This window comes from Brachyhypopomus gauderio, chromosome 1 (assembly GCF_052324685.1).
Source record: "Brachyhypopomus gauderio isolate BG-103 chromosome 1, BGAUD_0.2, whole genome shotgun sequence".
NCBI lineage: Eukaryota > Metazoa > Chordata > Actinopteri > Gymnotiformes > Hypopomidae > Brachyhypopomus > Brachyhypopomus gauderio.
This window is the reverse complement of record NC_135211.1, coordinates 6,367,611-6,389,893: the sequence shown is the minus strand read 5'-3', so window position 1 is coordinate 6,389,893 and position 22,283 is coordinate 6,367,611. Positions and strand designations below refer to the sequence as shown.

Genomic DNA, 22,283 nt, shown 5'->3' with positions numbered 1-22,283 from the left:
TCTATCTATCTATCTATCTATCTATCTATCTATCTATCTATCTGTTTATTGCTGTGTCATTCCCAATTCTCTCTCTCTTTCTCTGTTGCTCTCTCTCTCTCTCTTTCTCTCTCTCCCTCTCTACTTCTCTTCTACCAGGTTTTGCCCGTAATCTCTCAGAAGGCAGTGATGCTAATTACACAGAGTACGTGGCCACAAGGTGGTACCGATCTCCGGAGCTGCTCCTTGGGTGAGTGTCATGCAGAAACACACACACACACACACACACACACACACACACACACACACACACACACACGTCCCAGCTGCACCGGTGATGGACAGCCCTCGGATTCAGTAAAATATTAACCACTTCTCAGTTCCTTTTCACCTTGTCCTTAATATGCTGTGTTTCCTCGTATTTAATAAAAGCACGTGTCATGTGCCTCTGTGAGCTAAAGTCACAGAGTCCACTGTAGCCCTGCTGGTTATATGTGCTTCTTGGGTGCCGTTTTGTTCAGACGATGTTTTGCTCGCTACCAGAGGAGATGACTGCGCTGGAATGGGTTGTTTAGTTTTTTTTCTTTAAGTCTCACCATTTAAATTCCTCCCACTCAAATGTTCTCGGCCTCCCTCTCACCGTGTTTCAGAGCAAAAATGTGTCTTTCAGTCTGCTGTTCTAGTCTTCTCTCCCTTTCTCTCTCCCCTTCTCTCTCTCTCGTTCTCTCAATTTCTTTCTCCCTCTCTGTCTCACTCTCTCCCTCTGCTCTCTTTCTCTCACTCTCTTCCTCCTTACTCTCTCACACTCCATCCTCTCTCTCTCTTTCTCTGACTCTCTCCCTCCTCTCCCTATCCTCTCTCTCTCTCTCTCTCTCTCTTTTGCGTACATCATTCTCTCCTGTCACCAGCTCTCATCTTTAAGCTTTTTTCCAGTTTTGTCGACAGAAATCAACCACCATCCTGTCAGGGTTATTTTTGAGCTTTATTTGGTTTGTGTAGATTTGCATATTTATATGTTTATCTTTACACTAATTTCTATATTTCTATATTACTATATTAGTGTAGGGAGGACAGGCAGTGAAGAGAGTGAAGGGTCTGTTGGGAGCATAGGGAGATATGGAATGAAAGGAGAGTAAAGTGGGAGGGAGCCCAGCTACTGTAGGAGAGATACTGTAGGGAGAGATACTGTAGGAGAGATACTGTAGGGAGAGATACTGTAGAGAGGGGTACTGTAGTGAGAGATACCGTAGGGAGAGATACTGTAGGAGAGATACTGTAGGGAGAGATACTGTAGAGAGGGGTACTGTAGGGAGAGATACTGTAGGGAGAGATACTGTAGAGAGGGGTACTGTAGTGAGAGATACTGTAGGGAGAGATACTGTAGAGAGAGATACTGTAGAGAGGGGTACTGTAGTGAGAGATACCGTAGGGAGAGATACTGAGAGGGGTACTGTAGTGAGAGATACTGTAGGAAGGGGTACTGTAGGGAGAGATATAGTAGGGAGAGATATAGTAGGGAGAGATACTGTAGAGAGATATACTGTAGAGATATACTGTAGGAAGGGGTACTGTAGGGAGAGATATAGTAGGGAGAGATACTGTAGAGAGATATACTGTAGGGAGAGATACTGTAGAGAGAGATACTGTAGGGAGAGATACTGTAGGAAGGGGTACTGTAGGGAGAGATATAGTAGGGAGAGATACTGTAGAGAGATATACTGTAGGGAGAGATACTGTAGGAAGGGGTACTGTAGGCAGAGATACTGTAGGGAGGGATACTGTAGGGAGAGATACTGTAGGGAGAGATACTGTAGGGAAGGATACTGTAGGGAGAGATACTGTAGATACTGTATATTTTAAGTATAGTTACGTATAGCGATCTAAAAAAATTTAAATATGATACATTAACCTTATCTTAAATTGTCACAATGTTATTTTAATAGCCATACTTGACTTAAAAGTAATACTACATATAAGGGTATGTACATGATGTCACAGCTGATGGGAATCACTGCAATTACCCCCCTGAGTGGCAGGAACACAGAGGGGACATCTTGACAAAGTGACATCAGTGCATATTCTCTGTATGTAAGGCAGATTTCTTCATGATTAGAGGGCATTAACCTTGAGCATTGCGGGGCACAACAGGGCCCCGTATGGGAAGGCGGTGGACATGTGGTCAGTGGGGTGCATTCTGGGTGAGCTGAGCGACGGACAGCCTTTGTTTCCGGGTGAGAGTGAGATCGACCAGCTCTTCACCATCCAGAAGGTCCTGGGTCCTCTTCCTCCTGAACAGATGAAGCTCTTCTACAGCAACCCGCGTTTTGCCGGTCTCCGGGTGAGAGGTTCCCGATCTGTTTGCCAGTGGCCCACACTTCTCCGTTCTCTCTCCCCCCATCTCTGCTCCTTCCTCATCATCTCTCCTCTCTGTATGTCCAATCCTGGACTGCGGTTCTGAGTGCACTACACATGTTTACATCTAGTCTTCCATCGAGACTATGTTAAACTCAGAAGGTCTCAACATGAACAGGTGGTTGAAGTGTGTGTGTGTGTGTGTGTGTGTGTGTGTGTGTGTGTGTGTGTGTGTGTGTGTGTGTGTGTGTGTGTGTGTGTGTGTGTGTAGATTGTGAATTGGTAGTGAGAAATTGGCCACTGATCCCTGGGTTCACAGCAGCCCATAACTCTACATGTGACAAAACTAATTTCTGTCTGCAGAATTGTCTGTCTAATAATGGGAAATTGAACTGAAATGCAAACATAAGTCTAACACTTGGCCCCCACCACCTTTCTCTCTTTCTATGTGCCCTTGAAATGTATGTGAAAGTTCCCCACGGTCAGCCACCCACAAACTCTGGAGAGAAGATACCTGGGCATCATTACTGGCTTAATGTTGGACCTGATAAAGGTAAAGCACTGGTTTCTGAGCTCAGAAGATGGTCTCACCTGGCCATCTGAACTAGGCTTTTCCCCACGGCAGCTGCATTACGAGTGTGTTCCAACCCAGAACATTGACCACCGCTGTAAATCACAGTAGATCAGTAGGCCGTCCAGTGTTCAAACACTTGGTAGCTACAGATCTGGGTTCTGGCCGCCTGCACCACCACATTGAGCTCCTCCTGCAACTATGAAACCAGCCTTCCATACATCATGCCTGCATGACCTTCCGTGATGTTCTGCTGAGAGTAACTTTCTTCTCTACCACAGAGCCTATTGCAGCTGAACCCATCAGAACGGTTCCTCACCGAGCAGTGCTTGAACCACCACGTGTTCCAGGGGTTGCGCGCCCTGGAGCGACCCACAATGCCCTCTCCCACCCCCCCACGCTCGTCCAAGAGGAAGCCCTACCATGGGGACAACACCATCCCCAGCCGGTAAGCTTCCCCCTCACTGAGCTGAGCAGGGTGTGAGCACAAAACCAACATAATACAGTTAGCATCTAACCAGAAATGCTAAATATCAAATAGATTATGTCATGTACAAGACAATGAATGATAGCCAATAGTAAAGCAATAGCCAATAGTAAAGTGCAACAGAAGGTGAGTCCAGAGACCTGGATTAATATAATCCAAGATAAAACAATGACCACAGGACTGAAATTTATATTAATATATTTTACTGTAATATAATCCAAAAACATAGCCCAAGGATGGATTAGTGTAATCCAGACAGTCAACATGTGAAATGGGATTACAGTTTTTCTCAGTCGATTTGGTTCATTTCTCAGATCAGAATTGAAATTCTCAGAACTGTTCATTGAATCTTCACATCTCCTTGTCACTTGTGCACATCATAATTGCATTTATCATTGTTTCACATTTTGCAAATGCTTTTGTACATTTTGCAAATGGACATAGACAATTGTCTGTTGTTTTTTACATTATCCATTGCTTATGTCATGTTTATCAAAATGTATTGTATGGATTGTCTGTTGAATTGTCTTACCCTCCCAAGCATTTAGTCTTAGTCATTGCCTAGGTCATTATATGCAAAGTGCTGAATATTTTGTCATAATCTCTAAGGCATCATTTTACTTATTTTTTTGTTGTTGTTACATTTTGGTAATTTTCAGTTACAGTAAGAAAGTGAATTTGTGAAGGTTTAGATCAACCAATGGTCGTAGGTGCGTCTCATGAACCTTTACTGTAATTGGCAAACATTTATAGATGCTAAACGCTGCAGTATCACAATGGATACTCATAATAGAAAGACGAGGCCATGTACAGGGTGAACAGCCAAGAAGAGGAGTAAGACTGTGTGGTGTAGAGGGGTAAGACTGTGTGGTGTAGAGGGGTAAGACTGTGGTGTAGAGGAGTAAGACTGTGTGGTGTAGAGGGGTAAGACTGTGGTGTAGAGGGGTAAGACTGTGGTGTAGAGGAGTAAGACTGTGTGGTGTAGAGGGGTAAGACTGTGGTTTAGAGGGGTAAGACTGTGTGGTGTAGAGGGGTAAGGCTGTGTGGTGTAGAGGGGTAAGGCTGTGGTTTAGAGGGGTAAGACTGTGTGGTGTAGAGGGGTAAGACCGTGTGGTGTAGAGGGGTAAGACCGTGTGGTGTAGAGGGGTAAGACAGTGTGGTGTAGAGAGGTAAGACTGTGGTGTAGAGGGGTAAGACTGTGTGGTGTAAAGGTGTAAGACTGGTTTAGAGGGGTAAGACTGTGTGGTGTAGAGGGGAAAGACTGTGGTGTAGAGGGGTAAGACTGTGGTGTAGAGGAGTAAGACTGTGTGGTGTAGAGGGGTAAGACTGTGTGGTTTAGAGGGGTAAGACTATGGTGTAGAGGGGTAAGACCGTGTGGTGTAGAGGGGTAAGACAGTGTGGTGTAGAGAGGTAATACTGTGGTGTAGAGGGGTAAGACTGTGTGGTGTAAAGGTGTAAGACTGTGGTTTAGAGGGGTAAGACTGTGGTGTAGAGGGGAAAGACTGTGTGGTTTAGAGGGGTAAGACAATGTGGTGTAGAGGGGTAAGACTGTGTGGTATAGAGGGGTAAGACTGTGGTGTAGAGGGGTACGACTGTGGTGTAGAGGGGTAAGACTGTGGTGTAGAGGAGTAAGACTGTGGTGTAGAGGGGTAAGACTGTGGTTTAGAGGGGTAAGACTGTGGTGTAGAGGGGTAAGACTGTGTGGTGTAGAGGGGTAAGACTGGTGTAGAGGGGTAAGACTGTGGTGTAGAGGGGAAAGACTGAGGGGTACGACTGTGTGGTGTAGAGGGAAAAGACTGTGTGGTGTAGAGGGGTAAGACTGTGGTGTAGAGGGGTAAGACTGTGTGGTGTGGAGGGTAAGACTGGTGTAGAGGGGTAAGACTGTGGTGTAGAGGGGCAAGACTGTGGTGTAGAGGGGTAAGACTGTGTGGTGTAGAGGGGTAAGACTTGTGGTGTGGAGGGGTAAGACTGTGGTGTAGAGGGGTAAGACTGTGTGGTGTAGAGGGGAAAGACTGAGGGAGTAAGACTTTGTGGTGTAGAGGGGAAAGACTGTGGTGTAGAGGGGTATGACTGTGTGGTGTAGAGGGGAAAGACTGTGTGGTGTAGAGGGGTAAGACTGGTGTAGAGGGGTAAGACTGTGTGGTGTAGAGGGGAAAGACTGTGGTTTAGAGGGGTAAGACAATGTGGTGTAGAGGGGTAAGACGGTGTGGTGTAGAGGGGAAAGACTGTGTTGTGTAGAGGGGTAAGACTGTGTGGTTTAGAGGGGTAAGACTGTGGTGTAGAGGGGTAAGACTGTGTGGTGTAGAGGGGTAAGACTGTGTGGTGTAGAGGGGTAAGACTGTGGTGTAGAGGGGTACAACTGTGGTGTAGAGGGGTAAGACTGTGGTTTAGAGGGGTAAGACTGTGGTGTAGAGGGGTAAGACTGTGTGGTGTAGAGGGGTAAGACTGGTGTAGAGGGGTAAGACTGTGGTGTAGAGGGGAAAGACTGAGGGGTAAGACTGTGTGGTGTAGAGGGGAAAGAATGTGTGGTGTAGAGGGGAAAGACTGTGTGGTGTAGAAGGGTAAGACTGGTGTAGAGGGGCAAGACTGGTGTAGAGGGGTAAGACTGTGGTGTAGAGGGGAAAGACTGAGGGGTAAGACTTTGTGGTGTAGAGGGGAAAGACTGTGTGGTGTACAGGGGTAAGACTGTGTGGTGTAGAGGGGTAAGACTGTGGTGTAGAGGGGTACGACTGTGTGGTGTAGAGGGAAAAGACTGTGGTGTAGAGGGGTAAGACTGTGGTGTGGAGGGGTAAGACTGGTGTAGAGGGGTAAGACTGTGGTGTAGAGGGGAAAGACTGAGGAGTAAGACTGTGTGGTGTAGAGGGGAAAGACTGTGGTGTAGAGGGGAAAGACTGTGTGGTGTAGAGGGGTAAGACTGTGGTGTAGAGGGGTAAGACTGTGTGGTGTAGAGGGGAAAGACTGAGGGAGTAAGACTTTGTGGTGTAGAGGGGAAAGACTGTGGTGTAGAGGGGTAAGACTGTGTTGTGTAGAGGGGAAAGACTGAGGGAGTAAGACTTTGTGGTGTAGAGGGGAAAGACTGTGTGGTGTAGAGGGGAAAGACTGTGTGGTGTAGAGGGGTAAGACTGTGGTGTAGAGGGGAAAGACTGTGTGGTGTAGAGGGGTAAGACTGTGTGGTGTAGAGGGGTAAAGACTGTGTGGTGTAGAGGGGAAAGACTGTGGTGTATAGGGGAAAGACTGTGTGGTGTAGAGGGGTAAGACTGTGGTGTAGAGGGGTAAGACTTGTGGTGTGGAGGGGTAAGACTGTGGTGTAGAGGGGTAAGACTGTGTGGTGTAGAGGGGAAAGACTGAGGGAGTAAGACTTTGTGGTGTAGAGGGGAAAGACTGTGGTGTAGAGGGGTAAGACTGTGTGGTGTAGAGGGGAAAGACTGAGGGAGTAAGACTTTGTGGTGTAGAGGGGAAAGACTGTGTGGTGTAGAGGGGAAAGACTGTGTGGTGTAGAGGGGAAAGACTGTGTGGTGTAGAGGGGTAAGACTGTGGTGTAGAGGGGTAAGACTGTGGTGTAGAGGGGAAAGACTGTGTGGTGTAGAGGGGTAAGACTGTGTGGTGTAGAGGGGTAAAGACTGTGTGGTGTAGAGGGGTAAGAGTGTGTGGTGTAGAGGGGTAAGACTGGTGTAAGGGGACAAAACAGTGAAATAAGGGCAACAATTGTGGACCATGTTTTACATGTAAGTCATAGTCTTACAATGGCTGAAGCTGGTCATTGGGTGCAGCTGAATATTGGAAGAACAACTGTGTCTTCAATTGTTCAAACATTTCATAGAGAAAACATGTATGTAAATTGAGAAATGTGTGCTCTGCTGTAATGCTGCACACTGACATAAATTCTGATGTAATTCCATTTTTTATACCATAAAACATCAAAATGAGCTCATAGGGGGGTCAGAGGTTCCATTTTCACACAACAAGAGGAGGCTGTATGTACTCAGGTTGTTTTGAAGGTGTAGAGTAAGTTTCTATTTTTGCAGTTTTTCCAGTCAGCTCTCTGTCTTTTCTGAATTTCAATGAAGAAGAATCTTCTTTTCTGAAGATTTGTTTTTGTCAACAAATTGCAGTGCGAACAATACAGTCCAACAATATTGCTGTACAAATTTGATTCCAGTCCAATTACTTACAGGTACTATCAGTCTCCCACATACGGTCATGTGTAACTTTGTGTTCTGTGTAAGTTTTTATTTTGTGTGTAACATGTAACATTGTTTTATTTGATATACCACAGAATGTGCAGCGTTCTTGAAATAAAAAACTAGTTTCCATCAGAATATATTTACAGTCTGCACTGACTGTGACTTATAGTTGCACTGACAACATGGCTAAGTATTTTGACTGCCTTGTTTGTAGGCGATGGCACACAGACTAGATATTCTGATGGCACTGACAAATTGATTGACCTAAATATTTGCTTTTGGGGCAAAAACAGAATTTTGAGTGAAGTATGTGCTTTTGCAGGCATTTCATTGAGTTTTGCTGTTTGCACTAATTTGCACTTCATTGAGAAATGCACTTGTTGTGATGCCAATGTAAACCATGTGAGAAATGTACCAAATCGACTGAGAAAAACTGTAATCACTACCACATATATAAATTACAGAGCAAATAAGTGCAGGTAGTCCATATTAATTTGAAGGAGTTCAGAAGTTTGACCGCTGAAGGTATGAAGTTGCTCACTGTCCTGATGGAGCAACAGAGAAATCTCCTGTTGTGTTTCCCAGATGGAAGAAGAGTCAGTAGTGCGTGGATGAGATAAGAAATGTCCTTCATGATGTTCTGCACCCTGGGTTGGCAGAGTTTCTGATGACTGTCCTCAGTGGAGGTTTGCTGGGCACCAGTGACGTGTTGGGTGGTTCTCACCACCTGCTGGAGGCCCTTCTGGTCAGAGACATAGTCGCAGCCATAGCACACTGAGAGTCAGTCAGTTTGCTCTTACGGTAACTATACTATGAAGCTCACTAGTATCTGCATAGACAGGTGAGCTTTCCACAGCCTCTGTAGGAAGTAAAGACCTTGGCATGCCTTCTTCAGGATGGAGGTGTCCGTGCGAGATTAGAGATGTGGATGCCCAGGAGTTTGAAGATATCACATAGTGGTTATTATTGTTGGCACACTAGCCTGTCCAGGCCGGCCAGGTTAGAGGGAATTGATAACAGTGTCTTCTGTAGACCTGTTGGATCTGATAGGGAAACTGATAAGAGTCAAATGAAGAGGGCAGGTGGGATTTCAGACGGGAGAGGACAAGTCTCCAAAAACTTAGCGATGAGATGATGGCAAAAGGACTGAGGTCATTAAGGACCCCAGTGTGTTTGTGGGTATTTGCTGTCTTTAGGAACCACTTCCTGTGTCAAGGGCAGCTTGAAAAATGCCTGAAACTCCCAGCCAGTTATTCAATACAGACTTCAGATACATGTCAGTTGTTCAACACAGACCATGGGATGGCGGCTCAGCTTTGATGTGAGGTTTCTGCGTTGGCTCAGTCAAATTGACCATAGAAGATGTTGAGCTTTGCAGGGACGGAAGGGTCAGTGATTGAAGATTGATAGTCCTGCTCAGTCCTGCTCAGTGATACTTAGTGTATACCATACCATGTGCCCTGGGGGTGGTATGGTATAATTATTGAAGTTGGTTTGTACTCACGTTTTGCTCTTCTGGATTCTCTCCCGTTGGCCCTGGAGGAGGTGTGAGCTTCCTGATCTCCAGACCTAAAAGCAGCACCTCGTGCCCTCTGTAGGAGAAGAACCTGGTACTGTGTGAAGTTTGCTAATAGCAGCACTAAGTTTCTTCATGGCCGACATAGAATTAGCATCTGGGGGAGCAAAGATTACAGTGATGATGGTACATGTGAATTCACATGGCTGGTAGAAGGGACTATATTTAATAATGCAGAATTCAGTGTCTGCAGAACAGTGAGTCTTGGTAACAGTGTCCACATCCACCCACACACACACACACACACACACACACACACACACACACACACACACCACACACATGTAAACAGCCCACCTTTTTTTACTCTAAGCAAATGAACATAAACAAAGAAAGGAGAAAGGCATGAAAATAAAATATAGTACTACAACATTGATGATAATTTTTATTATTAGTTACCAATACTAGCCAAATACCAATACCAAATAGTCATCAACTAAAAATGACTATTTGTACCTTTAGGTTGTTACAAGATGCTACAAATCTTGCTGTTAGCTTAGTCTTTCTCTTGTTTTCTCTGTCTCGTCCTTCCTGTTTGTTTCCACCTCTTTACCTCTCTTTTTCCTTCTCTTTAATTCCCTGTCACTCTTCCTCCTCTCTCTCTCTCTCTCTCTCTCTCTCTCTCTCTCTCTGCAGAAGTAAGAGTTCCAGTCACCGTCGCTCCAACGGTAAAGACTGCTCGTCACTGCCGCGCCACGAAGACTTGCACCGTAGCACAGACAGCTTCCTGAATGGAGGTGTGATCGGGGGTGTGCCTGGGCTTGGGGGTGTGGCGTCCAGCCTGAGCCCCACCCTGCATCCCAAGAGTTACCAGAGTCAGACGCTGAACCGCTCGGTGTCCTGCAGCAAAGATCTGGCCAACAACAATCTACCCCACTTACTCAGCCCCAAAGATACCAAGGGCAAGGAGTTTGACTTCACCCTGGCCCCCAAGGGCGGGCTGACGGGAGGCATGGGCAGCGGGCCGGATGCCACCACCGGGAAGTACCTCAAGTCCTCGAAGCCGGGCCGGCACTCGTCTTTTTTGGAGGGCAAGACGAGCACGCTGCAATCGGTGGACAAGCGCAGTCACCACAGTTACGCGGAAAGCTCGCACGGCTCCATGCCTTCCTCCTCGTCCTCCAAGAGCGCCTCGTCTTTCCTCAGCCTGTCCAAGAGCCACGGAGCGCTGAGCGACGCCAAGTCCGTGGGGAACCTGGCCGAGGCTCGGCTCCACCCGGACGAGGCTGCGTCCGGCTCCGGCTCCGGTTCCGGGTCCCGTTACTTCCCTTCCAGCTGCCTGGACCTGAACACCGCTCCGGGTAGCCCGCGGGGCGAGCGGCATGGCACGTCGGAGAGGCATGGCACGTCGGAGAGGCATGGCACGTCGGAACGACATGGCACGTCGGAGCGTCAGGGCCACAGCCCCGCCGGACGTGCCAACACACGCCTGGAGGGCGGCACGCTCGACTCCCGCCGATCCTCAGGCAGGAAGAAGAACCCAGAGGAACCCAAGGCCCCCGACACTCTGGACCCTGCTAGGGCGGGTGGAGTCGGCCCCGCTCATGCCCACACGCTCTCCGCCCCACACGAGACTTTCCCTTATGGCCTGGGCTACACCAGCCCCTTCTCGTCTCAGCAACGCCCCCACAGGCACTCCATGTATGTGCGGCGGGAGCGCCACAGGACCCATGGGCAGGAGGCGGGGCTAATGGTGGGGCAAGGCGCGCCCACACGCGCCAGCAGCCTACAACTGCTCTCCCCTCAGCTCCCTCACCGCCCCATACCCCGACAGCCCACCGGCTCATCCAGGGAGGAGCTTAGCCCCGACCTCAGCAGGGTCAGTCTCTCTCTCTCTCTCTCTTTCTCTCCTTCACACTCGCTTTCACTTCCTCTCTCTACCTCACGCTCTCTCACTCCCTCTCTCTCTACCTCACACTTACTCTTAGATTCCTCTCTCTCACTCCTTCTCTCCTTCCTTCCATTGGACCCTCTCTCTCTGTATCTATTTATACCTCTCTTTCTCCTTTCTTCCTCAAATTATCTATCTTTCTATCTGTCTAACTTGCTCTCTCTCACTCCCATTCTTATCTATCTACTTATCTATTAATCTATGAAAATCGATCTATTTAATTCTCTCCGGCTGTCTCTCCTGGTCCTTCCATGTCTGTTTCCTATTTGTTATGTCTTGCTCCTACAGTCTCTCATGCTGTACAGGTTCTGATTCTCAAAGCTGCACCATTAATGTCTGCCACTGTATGTTTAAAGCTTCTCCATTGGTCTCCCTGTCCCTCTGGCAGAGCTGTGGTCTGAATGCTCCGTCCTCGACTTTGCCTGCCGCTCTGTCATTGACAAACACGTCTTGCCAGTTCTGACCACACTGCAACACACACTGAAAGTGCCACTACTGGATGACATGCAGTTGTCCTTTCAGAGTGAGATTATGGCTGCTGTAGTGTAGGTGTGTGTGTGTGCTGATCTTGTGTGTGTGTTTGGGCTTTGCTGCTTTCTGCTCATGTAAGGGGCCATTACACACACACACATACACACACACACACACACACACACACACAAACACACTCACACACTTGCACTCACAGGTAGAGAGGGACCTTGTAGAGGCCGTAAGTAATTGAACAGTGATACTGTTTTCCATCATAGGTTGTTACAGAATGTAAATGCACCTCTAATAAATCAGTTTTTGTTATGTGCTATGTAACCAATGATGTAGATGATCCAAAACAGAAAAAAAAGTTTCTTGTTTACATCAGGACATCTTTACGTTACAACTTTTGTAAGCAGAAACATACAAATCTGGATTTTCCTGGTTAATTAATTTTTAAGCAATCTTAAATTTTTTCAAAATGTCCATCTTGTGAGCCACATGCCATACTGACTGTCCTGTGCGGTTCACATTTGCATATCACGTAAAACTGGAGTTTTGCACTCCAGTCAGTTTAAATCCACTGTGCAGAAGCATAAAAACGGTCCTACAGAAGCAGTGCACACACACAGACACAGGTGCATGCATTCACACACATGTGCAGACACACACACACACACACACACACACATATGCATGCGCGTTCCCACACGCATGCGCGCCTCGTTCTTGTGTCTGCTTTACCTGCTGTGTGTTTGTGTTGACAGAGCGAACAGTCTCCCAAAGAGAAGCCTCACTCTCACGGCCCGATTAAAGACTCGACGAGGGACAACACCGCTCCCTTCCACTCACAGCGGCCCAAAAACGAGGTCCGAGTCGCAGGCGAGCTCGCACGGACCGCCATGCTCACGCCACACACGGAACCCTATCTGAGACCCGCTCTCACCACACACCCCCAGACACGCCCAGGCAGTTAGTCGAGTGTCCCGGGTGTTCGGCCGCTGACGTATCTCCCCTCATCTCCTCCGTGCCCTGTTTTGCTTTGACTACCAGACAAAGCTTCACCCCTAACAGGCCTCACACCGTTCAACCTTAAATGTTTATATAAGTGTTTTATCAATGTCTCCTCAGTCACGTCGCTTTAGTTCACGCTTCTAGCACAAATGGGCATCTCAGACAAACTTTCTTTCCTCTCTTTGCTCATTTTATTTGTTGATCGACTTTGTTTTCTATCTCCATGTCAGTAAATAAATAAAAAACATGGCGTAACATTGCTGGTTTGGTTAGGCGTGAACGCAGGTAGGGTGGGGGTGGAGGTGGTGATGGTGTGGTGGCCAGTAGGGTGCAGTAGCGTTCCTCTCCACCTGTCCTGCAGGTGGCGATGTACCATGACCCACACATGGAGGATGGAACGTCATCCAAGGAGAACAGGATCATCTACAGTGAATCGATGCCTCGGAGAGTAGGCAGCTTCTATAGAGGTAATCTCAAACCGGGCCTGGGCTAGAAGACCAGAAACGTGGGCACACCAGTCTAGCTCAGAGCTCTGGGTTCCTGGGCAGACGAGGCTAATACCCTCATGCCCTCATTACCCTCATCATAGCCTATTCACCTCATCAAATCCCTAAAACCAGCACGAAGGGTATCATTGAAAATCCGTCCATTAATCGTTTCCCTCTCTGTGTGTTTGTATATCCCTTCTGTGGTCCAGTGCCTTCTCCGCGACCAGACAACTCCTTCCACGACAATTCAAATCAAGGTCGAGGGCCGCCTGTTCCAGCAGACATGGCGGCCCAGAGCAACCACTCCAAACGCCAAACCAACTTTGACCCTTGGTGAGCCTCTTCCTGTTACCATGGCAGCAATAATGCTGCCACGTGTGGATATCTAATCATACTGGGGGAATTGGTTTATAACGACTCTCAGAAAAACCCAGTTTAGAGCTGTTTAGGACCCTTGTTATGGCCAGCCCATGTGGAATGTGAAAGTGAGGCGAACCCTTGACCCTTCCAGTCTGAGGTCTTGTTTAAGCAGGTGACCTTTTGTGTACTCCTACAAAATGTTCATTAAAAAAATTCCTGTCAGATAATTGCTGTCGAGAATTTTGTTGATTACTTGCAGGCGTGTCTGAACTTTGTTAGAGAGTTTATCCAGATTATCCAATCCATTTCAGCTCCTTACCGGGACATTGACTCACGGGTAGCTAGTTATTTTCTGCAGAGCACTTTTCATTAAACATGGCAATACATTTTAAGAATATAGCTTGTTTACAGCCTGGTGTGCCTTAAATTTGTGTGTGTGTTTGTAATTTTAGGTCTACCTCTGATGCCATGGCCATGACCCAACCAGAGGTGCCCAAACAGAAGGAAAAACAGGGCTTTTTCAGAGCAATAAAAAAGAAAAAGAAGAAGTCAGAGGCGGTGAGCATCTCGGGCGTCCTGAGCGGCTGGCCGGCCCTGCCGCACTCCCTTTCATAGCCTCACTCTGCTCACGTAGTGCAGACGTCTGGAGCTGCAGTACGAATGTGGTGCTTAGGTAAACGCCTCACTACTGCTGCTGAAGGAATCCGCCATCCCAGAAGGCCAACGTGCGGAACAACGGATGAAATGTAGCTGGCATGAGTCGGCATATTATTTGGCTCGCTGGCCTGTTATTTCATTCGCTGTTAGGAAAGGTAGCCCGTCTTCTTTTAGCGGCAGTAAGGAGGAATGCTTTGTGTCTTTATTTGTGTTGTCTCTCGTTTGTCCTGTTTGCATTTGTCTGTCAACCATTTAGCCTAGCTAACGCAATGTGTACATTTAGCCTATCTAACGCAATGTGTGCATTTAGCCTAGCTAACGCAATATGTGTGCATTCTGAAGTAATAGGATAAATGATTACTATCATCCACAACTATTATTAAAATAAACTTAAGGCTCGATAGTTCATGTTTCAGGTCAGGTGACCTGAAATGCAGTCATTAGGAAAAGGTGACGCAGTGCAGATGGCTTGGTCAGAAGTTACCTTAGTTTCCTCCATTTGAAGTCCCTCAGGCTATAGTCAAAAGCAGGAGCTGTGATCACAGATTTCTCCTAAAGCAGGAGCTGTGATCAGAGATTGGTCCTACCAAGAAAGTTTTCAGAGCTTCAGGAGGTATTCTGAGCTTTCTCGTACCCTGGATGGAGAGCTTTCTCCTATCCAGTAGCTGTGTTCAGAGCAAGCTCCTACCCAGAAGCATATGGAGACTGAGTGTGAACCCAGGCAAGATATCTGGTGGTGGAATCTTCCTCTCGTGCACTCTGTGTACAAACACAGTGTGTCGAGGCCATATGTTCATCTGCTGTTTTCAACAACAAAGATGTCTGTCTCTTCCCCTCAACCAATCAGGTGCTGGCCTTTGTGTGCATCTTATATTCCAGACGGAGGTTCGTGAGGGAAGGAACCCAAGCATCAGGAAAAGCCTTTTCCCCCTGTTTAACTCAAAGAGTAGCTTAAAGCATAACGCCTGTGTGCTTCCTGTTCTTACCCAGACCATGGTATTGCACCCACAGAGCCGACCTGCTCAACCTAACCCTCTGCATTAATCACGTCACACTGAACCTCCACCGCACGCGCTTTTAGATATAAACGTATTATCTGGGTTCTTTTTTCTTCTCTTTGATTTATGATCCATCAGTGTCATTTCATGAATGAGCAGTGTGAACAGTAGGGCCAGATCCATGTGTATGAGGAGCCGTCAGATTTGATCTTAGCGATGTGACCCTACGCCTGGATCCTGGATCCTGCAGCCAAACACAATAGCTTCAAATACTCTGCGCCAGTCGTTAGCAAGGATTTGTCCACATCTCAGGGATCTGGTCCCTAGTGTTCGCTACATGTGTTGTCAACGTCTGGGCTAACTAAGTAGCATCGCCAGCACGTTTAGTGCGATGCATGGAGCCCGTGTTTGTCCCGGCAGTGCCTGCTAACAGTGGCTAACAGAGACGCACATGTACACACTTACTGTTCTCCCCCAGTGGGATGGTGCAGGAGAATGGTTAGAAAAGTGTGTTGTTCACACAAACTAACCCATCTAGTTAGTAAGAGGCAGGGGCTGGGTGTGTCCTGATAGAGCAGTTAGGCTCATGATGTGTCCACATCCAAAAACACATGACCAAGAGCACTTAGCATAGGATTATTGGCTCGCTAACTTCATTCCTGCCATAAAAACCCCAAAAACATTTAGCTAGCATATTTGCTAACGAGCTAGCACACTGGGTGATTTGAAAACCTTTAATGCTTAAACTCAACAAACAAAGCAGACAATTGCTTCCTCTTGACTCCCAAGGTCACAGTACAAAGTCCCGTGTCAAATTTAGAACTTTATGTTGGATTCACATGTAATTCCCTCCTCCCGAGAAACTGTCAGTGCGAACCCACTGAACGTGAGGATTTTACTGGAATTGCATGTAATAACTAGCAAAGTTTCACTGTCACAAAGTGAATGTGATGCCCCTTCAAGCTGCCCCTTCTAGATGCTAATAGACCAGACCAGCGTAGCAAGTGAGCTTTTCTGGTTCAGAATCATATGAGCTATCATTTGTTCTACAGTGTGATTGCAGAAGGGCAGATTGCAGCAGGAGTTTCCACACGCCCCCAGCCTCCTGTTCTCATGCACGAATTTGTGTTTTTGGACGACCTATCGACGGAAGAGTAGAGAGAACTGATTGTTGTCGAGGTTCCCTGCAGAGTTTTTTTCTCTCTCTTACTGGTGTTCTGTGTGATTGTGTACGTCAGGTCCCGCCTGATGGAGTTCAGGACCAGCTGCTGCTACAGAGGCCGGTGAAATCCTCCTCCCACCACAGCAGTAGTCGGCACCGAAACCGGGACCGGGACAGGGACAGGGACAGAGACAGAGACAGGGACAGGGACAGGGAGCGAGACCGGGATCGAGACAGGGAACGGGACAGGAACCGAGACAGAGACAACACGTGGCCCACAGAGAAACACATGAACGCACAACCACAGGCAAGACAACGCCCCCTACTGGCTATCATATTTATTTATATTTTTTCAGAAAAACATTTTTCCTATAAATATTTGCAGTTTAAGGTGGTCATTTCTTTAAACGGGCTTTTCAAGTTTTCAGTGTCCACGTTCTGATCTTTTGCTTGGTTCTTGCAGAACCAGCCCCTGAAGTCTCTGCGCAAGCTGCTTCACCTGTCATCTCCACCCTCCTCCAACCCTCCCACCACCCAGCCGCCACCTCCACCTCATCCTCCGGACCGCTCCGCCGAACTGCTCTTTCAGCCCCACCCAAACTCCGGCCCACCCAAAGGCCCCCCACCACCGCCCCCCGATGCTCGAGGGCTTCCTGTGGGCAGCCTCACCCCCAACACCAAGAGCCGCAAACCCCATAACTACCCCCTGCCGGGGCAGATGGAGTCGGGCTGGCACACCTCGGCCCTGGCCCGTGCGGAGGCGGCTCCTCCCTACCCCGATCAAATGGCCAGCAAGGGCGGGCAGAATGGCATTGGGTTCACCCGGGCCACTCGCACCCGCATGCCAAACCTCAACGACCTGAAAGAAACGGCACTGTAGGGCAGCACAGCTGGGTCTCCTCCTGGGGAAATACACCACCACGCCACTCATGCACAGTGATACGCAACTCCGCCTCTGACCAGAAGATGGCGGTAGTCACGTCTTGGGTTTGTTTAATAAGAAAAAAGCAAAAAAAAAAAAAAAAAAGCATCTACATTTGATAGAATTTGTATTACTGTTAATGACATATGGGTTCAGTTTTCTGTTGGATATCTTATCAACACTGATGATATGTATCTATGTATTTGTATATGTACATTTATTGATGGGGAGAGGGCAATCTGTGGAATAGTAAGAGCTTTAGTTTATACACCAGAGAATGTATAATTAATGTGTAATAATTCTATATTTCATGGAGATTATTTAATTAATTATGGGTGTCTTAATATTTACAATGTATAGTGCATTTTACTGTTGTAACGAAAGGTACATTGTTAGGACTATTATTATTATCATTATTATTATTATTATTATTATTATTATTATTATTATTATTATTATTATTATTATTATTATTATTATTATTATTATTATTTCATTGGATATTTTGTTATTATGAATCCAATGTCTGGATGCCTAGGTCTCTCATACATAAACACTCTGCAGGTTGTTTTAAATTTAAATTGTTCTGAGGTCTCCCAGAGAACACGGAAGCTAAATGATCTTATGAATTATATTATTCTTCTGTAATTATTCTATTTTTCCCAATCTATCAGTGGTGAATTCTTCCAAATCTATTCCAGGTGGAACACAGTGCCATTAATGTGACTTTGGAATGTCAGAGCTGTACAGCGTCGGTGCAGTTAGGCAGGAGTCATCTGGGCTGTGCCAGGGTTGAGCTGGTGGTGTTCTGGGAATAAGAGGCGGGGCTGTGTGAGTGACGGGGCAGGAGGGGTCAGCTGGCCTGTGGTTGGTGTTCTGGGTGTAGGGGGCGGGACTTTGTGAATTTTCTTAGTGCCACATGCTGGTAACATACAGTACTGCACAAAGGCAGCCTCAGTGTATCTAAGTGCAACTACTGTAACAGTATGACACCGAGGCCTCCAAAATCCACTATACAAATGTACTGCTTCGATTTTATCATAGGACTTAGAAGATGTTTTCCTGTAAGCTATCTGATTAATGATCAGGTAGGAGTAATAGGATCATGCAGTCAAAGACCAAAACCAAGAAACAAACAAACTGCTCTGCTCTGGTAGTAAACACAAAGGGGAGGACATGTATATACATACAGTGATTAAGCTAACAGAACAGCCACAGGCTGCACTGGGGTGGAACTAAGGGTGGTGTGGGCCAATCAGGAACCAGCGTGTAGATTCCAAGGGGAGGAAACTCCCTGATTGACTTTGAGATTTAATTTAAGGAACAGATTCAACTCAGAATTATATATTGTATTGAAATAATTTATTTTAACAGCAACTGTAGATGGTTTAAAGGACATATAAATATATGAGATGGATATATTAGTTACAGAAATATTAAGTTATGAGAGTTTTGGGAATTATCTTTGTTTTACGACTGGAGCAGTATAGTGAGGCAGAAATCATGACGACACAAGAGGGCAGATGTGGATGATTAATATTCATTTCTAAATATTTTTATCCTTTTGAATGTATTTATCAGCACATTTTAAGTTGTTTTGAAAACAATACTCAACAATGTTTAATTCCAGAAAAGAAATTCAAAGAGAAATTTATCTGAATGAAAACAATTTAATAAGCAGTGTTGTTTTTTTCTTTCTTTTTGTTGTTTTAAAAAGTGCATTTTCTTTTATTTTTTAAGTATTGTTTATCAATGGTGCACTTTAAACAGATATTTCTCACGGGTGTTGTGTGCCGATATGGTGTTTTATAAACAATTACCAAACCTTTTGTTTCTCTATATACTTCTATCTTAACCATAATCAAGATAACTGGATTAAATATGGATTTTGTTTTTGAACAGCTGTGTAATTGGGACACATAACAGTAATGTACACCATTGAAAAGTGCAGTGAACCTTTTTGCACATTCAGAAACATTTTTCATGTCTGAATTAGGCTCCACTTTGTGTTTTTTCCACAAGAACATTTTAATTTAATTGAAAATTTAACCACTCACGAATACTTTAATTAATTAAAGTTGCACAGTCCCTGTGTTATCTCGTATTGTTTATATTCCAGTGTTATTATGACACGATCAGTACATAATTCATATCATCGTCACAAGTTCCATCCTTCCACTGACACATAGGAATCCAGACAAATGATCACCCACCTATATCATTACATATTTTTGGCATTTGTAATACAGTAAGTTATTAATTTCAGTTTTGTTTCTTTGTTCTGACTGTTGAAAACTGTTATGTCAAGTTCGGCCTCTCCAAAGAGCCTATTGCTGTGTACAAGCAGACTTGCTGTGCAGTGTGCGCTGCAGTGCCCCCTGTTGGCAGAGCCATGACATCGTAGCGCCAAGTTATCATTTGCACGAGCCTGTGGTAGACACTGTCCAGCTGCACAATTCAAGCAGCAGTAAGCGTGGGACACGTTGTGCCTGCGTGTTAATTTATTGTAAGGTAAATCAAACTAGAACCAGACGCAGAATTAGTTCCAAAACCTGAATGAAGTCCAGAGCAGAGGTTCAACGTCATATCTAGAACCAGGTCCTTACATCAGCTACTCAAGTAATAGCTCGAGTATCTTCTTGTTGATATGCAGCTGCATCCATGTCTAAACATAATGTCATGGACAGCGAGACAAAGGCAGATGGGAACACACATTATCTCCAAAGCCACAGCACAGAGACGCCCTGCTCATCTGCATACTCTAGATACCCTAATACTGACATATCCTAGGTACCCTAGAACCTACATAACCTAGGTACCTTAGTACCTACAAACCCTAGATACTCTAATTCCTACATACCCCAATTACCCTAGTACCTACATAACCTAGGTACCTTAGTACCTACATACCCTAAATACCCTAATTCCTACATACCCCAATTACCCTAGTACCTACATACCCTAGTACCAACATACCCTAGGTACCCTAGTACCTTGATACCATAGTATCTCCATACCCTAGATACCTTAGAACCTACACACCCTAGGAACCATAATACCTACATACCCTGGATACTCAAGTACCTACAAACCCTTGATACCCTATTATGTAGATACTCTACTATTTAGATACCCTAGATATCTTAAATACCTTAGATACCCTGGTATCTGTAGTCAGAAATTGATCTCTGCCCAACTCAGCCTGGTTGCTACTAGAATATTTTGGCCACTTTGCAAGTGATTGGGATTTGCACGCAATTTGTTAAATCTACTTCCATGATGAGACTAGCTTCCTGTTTTTCATATCATGCTGCATACCACCCTTTTTCTCCTTCCATCTCTCTCTCTCTCTCTGTCACACTCTCTCCGTCTCTCTCTCTCTCTCTTGTGTTTTTTGTTTTGTTTTTACTTTAGTGGTGTTTTCCTCGTTCACATTAGTACATAGATACATTTTTTGTTATATATATTTTTGTGCCGACCTTGTGTAAATTCTCATAGAAACTGAAATGTTTAACAACCATCAGCAATGGACCACAGAGAGATGACTGATTAGCTGAGGGGACCAGAGGTGTTTTCTTCACTCTCTACACTGGCAATTTGAAAGTCTAGATTAGACTATACTAGAATGTATTTGGAAAGACATCACTATATATGTTTGTATGAATATATACAAGCAGAAGGGCATGTGTGTGTGTGTGTGTTAGATATTTACTGTCAGATGGGTGTGTGTGTGTGTGTGTGTGTGTGTGTGTGTGTGTGTGTGTGTGTGTGTGTGTGTGTGTGTGTGTGTGTGTGTGTGTGTGTGTGTGTGTGTATGGAAAGCCATGTGTAACTGTGATTCAGATATGGAACTTAATGCAGGTTATGCACATTCAGGTTGTGCACATGGACTCGTTATGGACACACTGGTGATGATGCCAATCTTCTCCTGACCTGATCTGCAAGTGTTCCTAACCATCACGCCGGTGATCCAGCCAGAGCAGTGATTAGATGTGTGGATACATCCCATGGATCCGTCCCACGGATACGTCTCATGGATACGTACCACGGATACGTTCCGTGGACACACCCCATGGATACGTCCCATGGATACGTCCCATGGGTACATCGCACGGATACGTCCCCAACACGTCACGAGTTCCAGAGGCTTCGAGGGAGGCTGTCGTTTTTGATACAGCCCCTCACAAATCGCTGTTCACTTTCAGTGTCGTACTGTTGATCATGACGGAGAACCAACTCAGTTATACGTGTCCCCCTTCCCCGCCCCGCTGTTTCCCCTCCTTGATCTTGTCTTTTGCCCCATTTCTGCCCCTCTCTGCTACCCCTTCCTTCCCTGCCCTTCCACCCCTCCCTTCCCCCATCTGTTGTCCCTCTCTCCTGCCCATCCATGTGCAGGCTGTGTGGTCCTGTGATCTCCAGTCTGTCTGGGAGAAATGGCAGCCTTTGTGTGTTTCAGATCTTGGCATGTCTGTCACAAAAAGCATTTATAATGTATATTGCCCTATAATTAATGACAAATAAAAACGATGTCCTCCCTTGTGGCTTGAAGTCCTAAATTTGTGTTTAGATACCACCATTTGTTTAGATCTCCTATTTGATCACTATAGTATGAATATGGTTATAAATACGGCTCAGATACACATTACATCTTTATGCATTGAAATTCATTCAGTTCAGAATAATCAAAGCATTAGGGTAGATTTTCTTCAAAATGGACACTATATGCATGTATCATTAGTTTATCCACAGTGAGGAGCTCAGACTTCACTGTCAGAGGGACAGGTGTGAGTTCTGTATAAGACTGAAGACTCCTACCGATTAAAGCTCCCAAATCTGTCGCCAAATCTGGACCAAGCAGCTTCCCATCTCAGAACCCTGCACAGTACTGCATGTGTGCGGACGTCCCAGCAGAACCCTGGACCATACTGTACATATATACGGGGCTTCACAGCAGAAGATGGCTGGGCACCAGATTTGTGCACATAATTGCATGCGCTGGACCGTTAAGTGGGTCAGAAGGGGCAACAGATCTAAACATCAGGGGGTTGTTTTCGATCACGCCCCTCAGGTGGTCGAAAGACAAGGCGCATGACATGATCGCCCGTACCAAAGGGCCTTCGGCGGCCGAGGGCGGAGCTCCTGAGAAGATAAATGGTATTAGATAAGGCCAT

The 22,283-nt window shown here is 46.0% G+C and overlaps 1 protein-coding gene across 5 annotated transcripts in view; it reads left to right on the top strand.

Annotated features, from left to right (window-relative positions):
- Nucleotides 1–21,632, top strand: part of cdkl5 (cyclin dependent kinase like 5) — a 50,588-nt gene extending 28,956 nt beyond the window's left edge. For 2 of the 5 annotated variants that reach the window (XM_077022515.1, XM_077022593.1), the window contains 12 exons: nt 139–229; nt 2,128–2,317; nt 2,804–2,884; nt 3,184–3,350; nt 9,786–10,968; nt 12,279–12,380; nt 12,887–12,992; nt 13,223–13,346; nt 13,826–13,931; nt 14,910–15,026; nt 16,267–16,497; nt 16,654–21,632. In XM_077022515.1, the coding sequence (XP_076878630.1) occupies nt 139–229; nt 2,128–2,317; nt 2,804–2,884; nt 3,184–3,350; nt 9,786–10,968; nt 12,279–12,380; nt 12,887–12,992; nt 13,223–13,346; nt 13,826–13,931; nt 14,910–15,026; nt 16,267–16,497; nt 16,654–17,070 (2,915 nt within the window). In that variant the 3' untranslated portion in view covers nt 17,071–21,632. The remainder of the gene's footprint in view (nt 1–138; nt 230–2,127; nt 2,318–2,803; nt 2,885–3,183; nt 3,351–9,785; nt 10,969–12,278; nt 12,381–12,886; nt 12,993–13,222; nt 13,347–13,825; nt 13,932–14,909; nt 15,027–16,266; nt 16,498–16,653) is intronic. The other 3 variants (XM_077022668.1, XM_077022747.1, XM_077022826.1) reach the window with 3 other exon arrangements.
- The last annotated feature ends 651 nt before the right edge of the window (nt 21,633–22,283 follow it).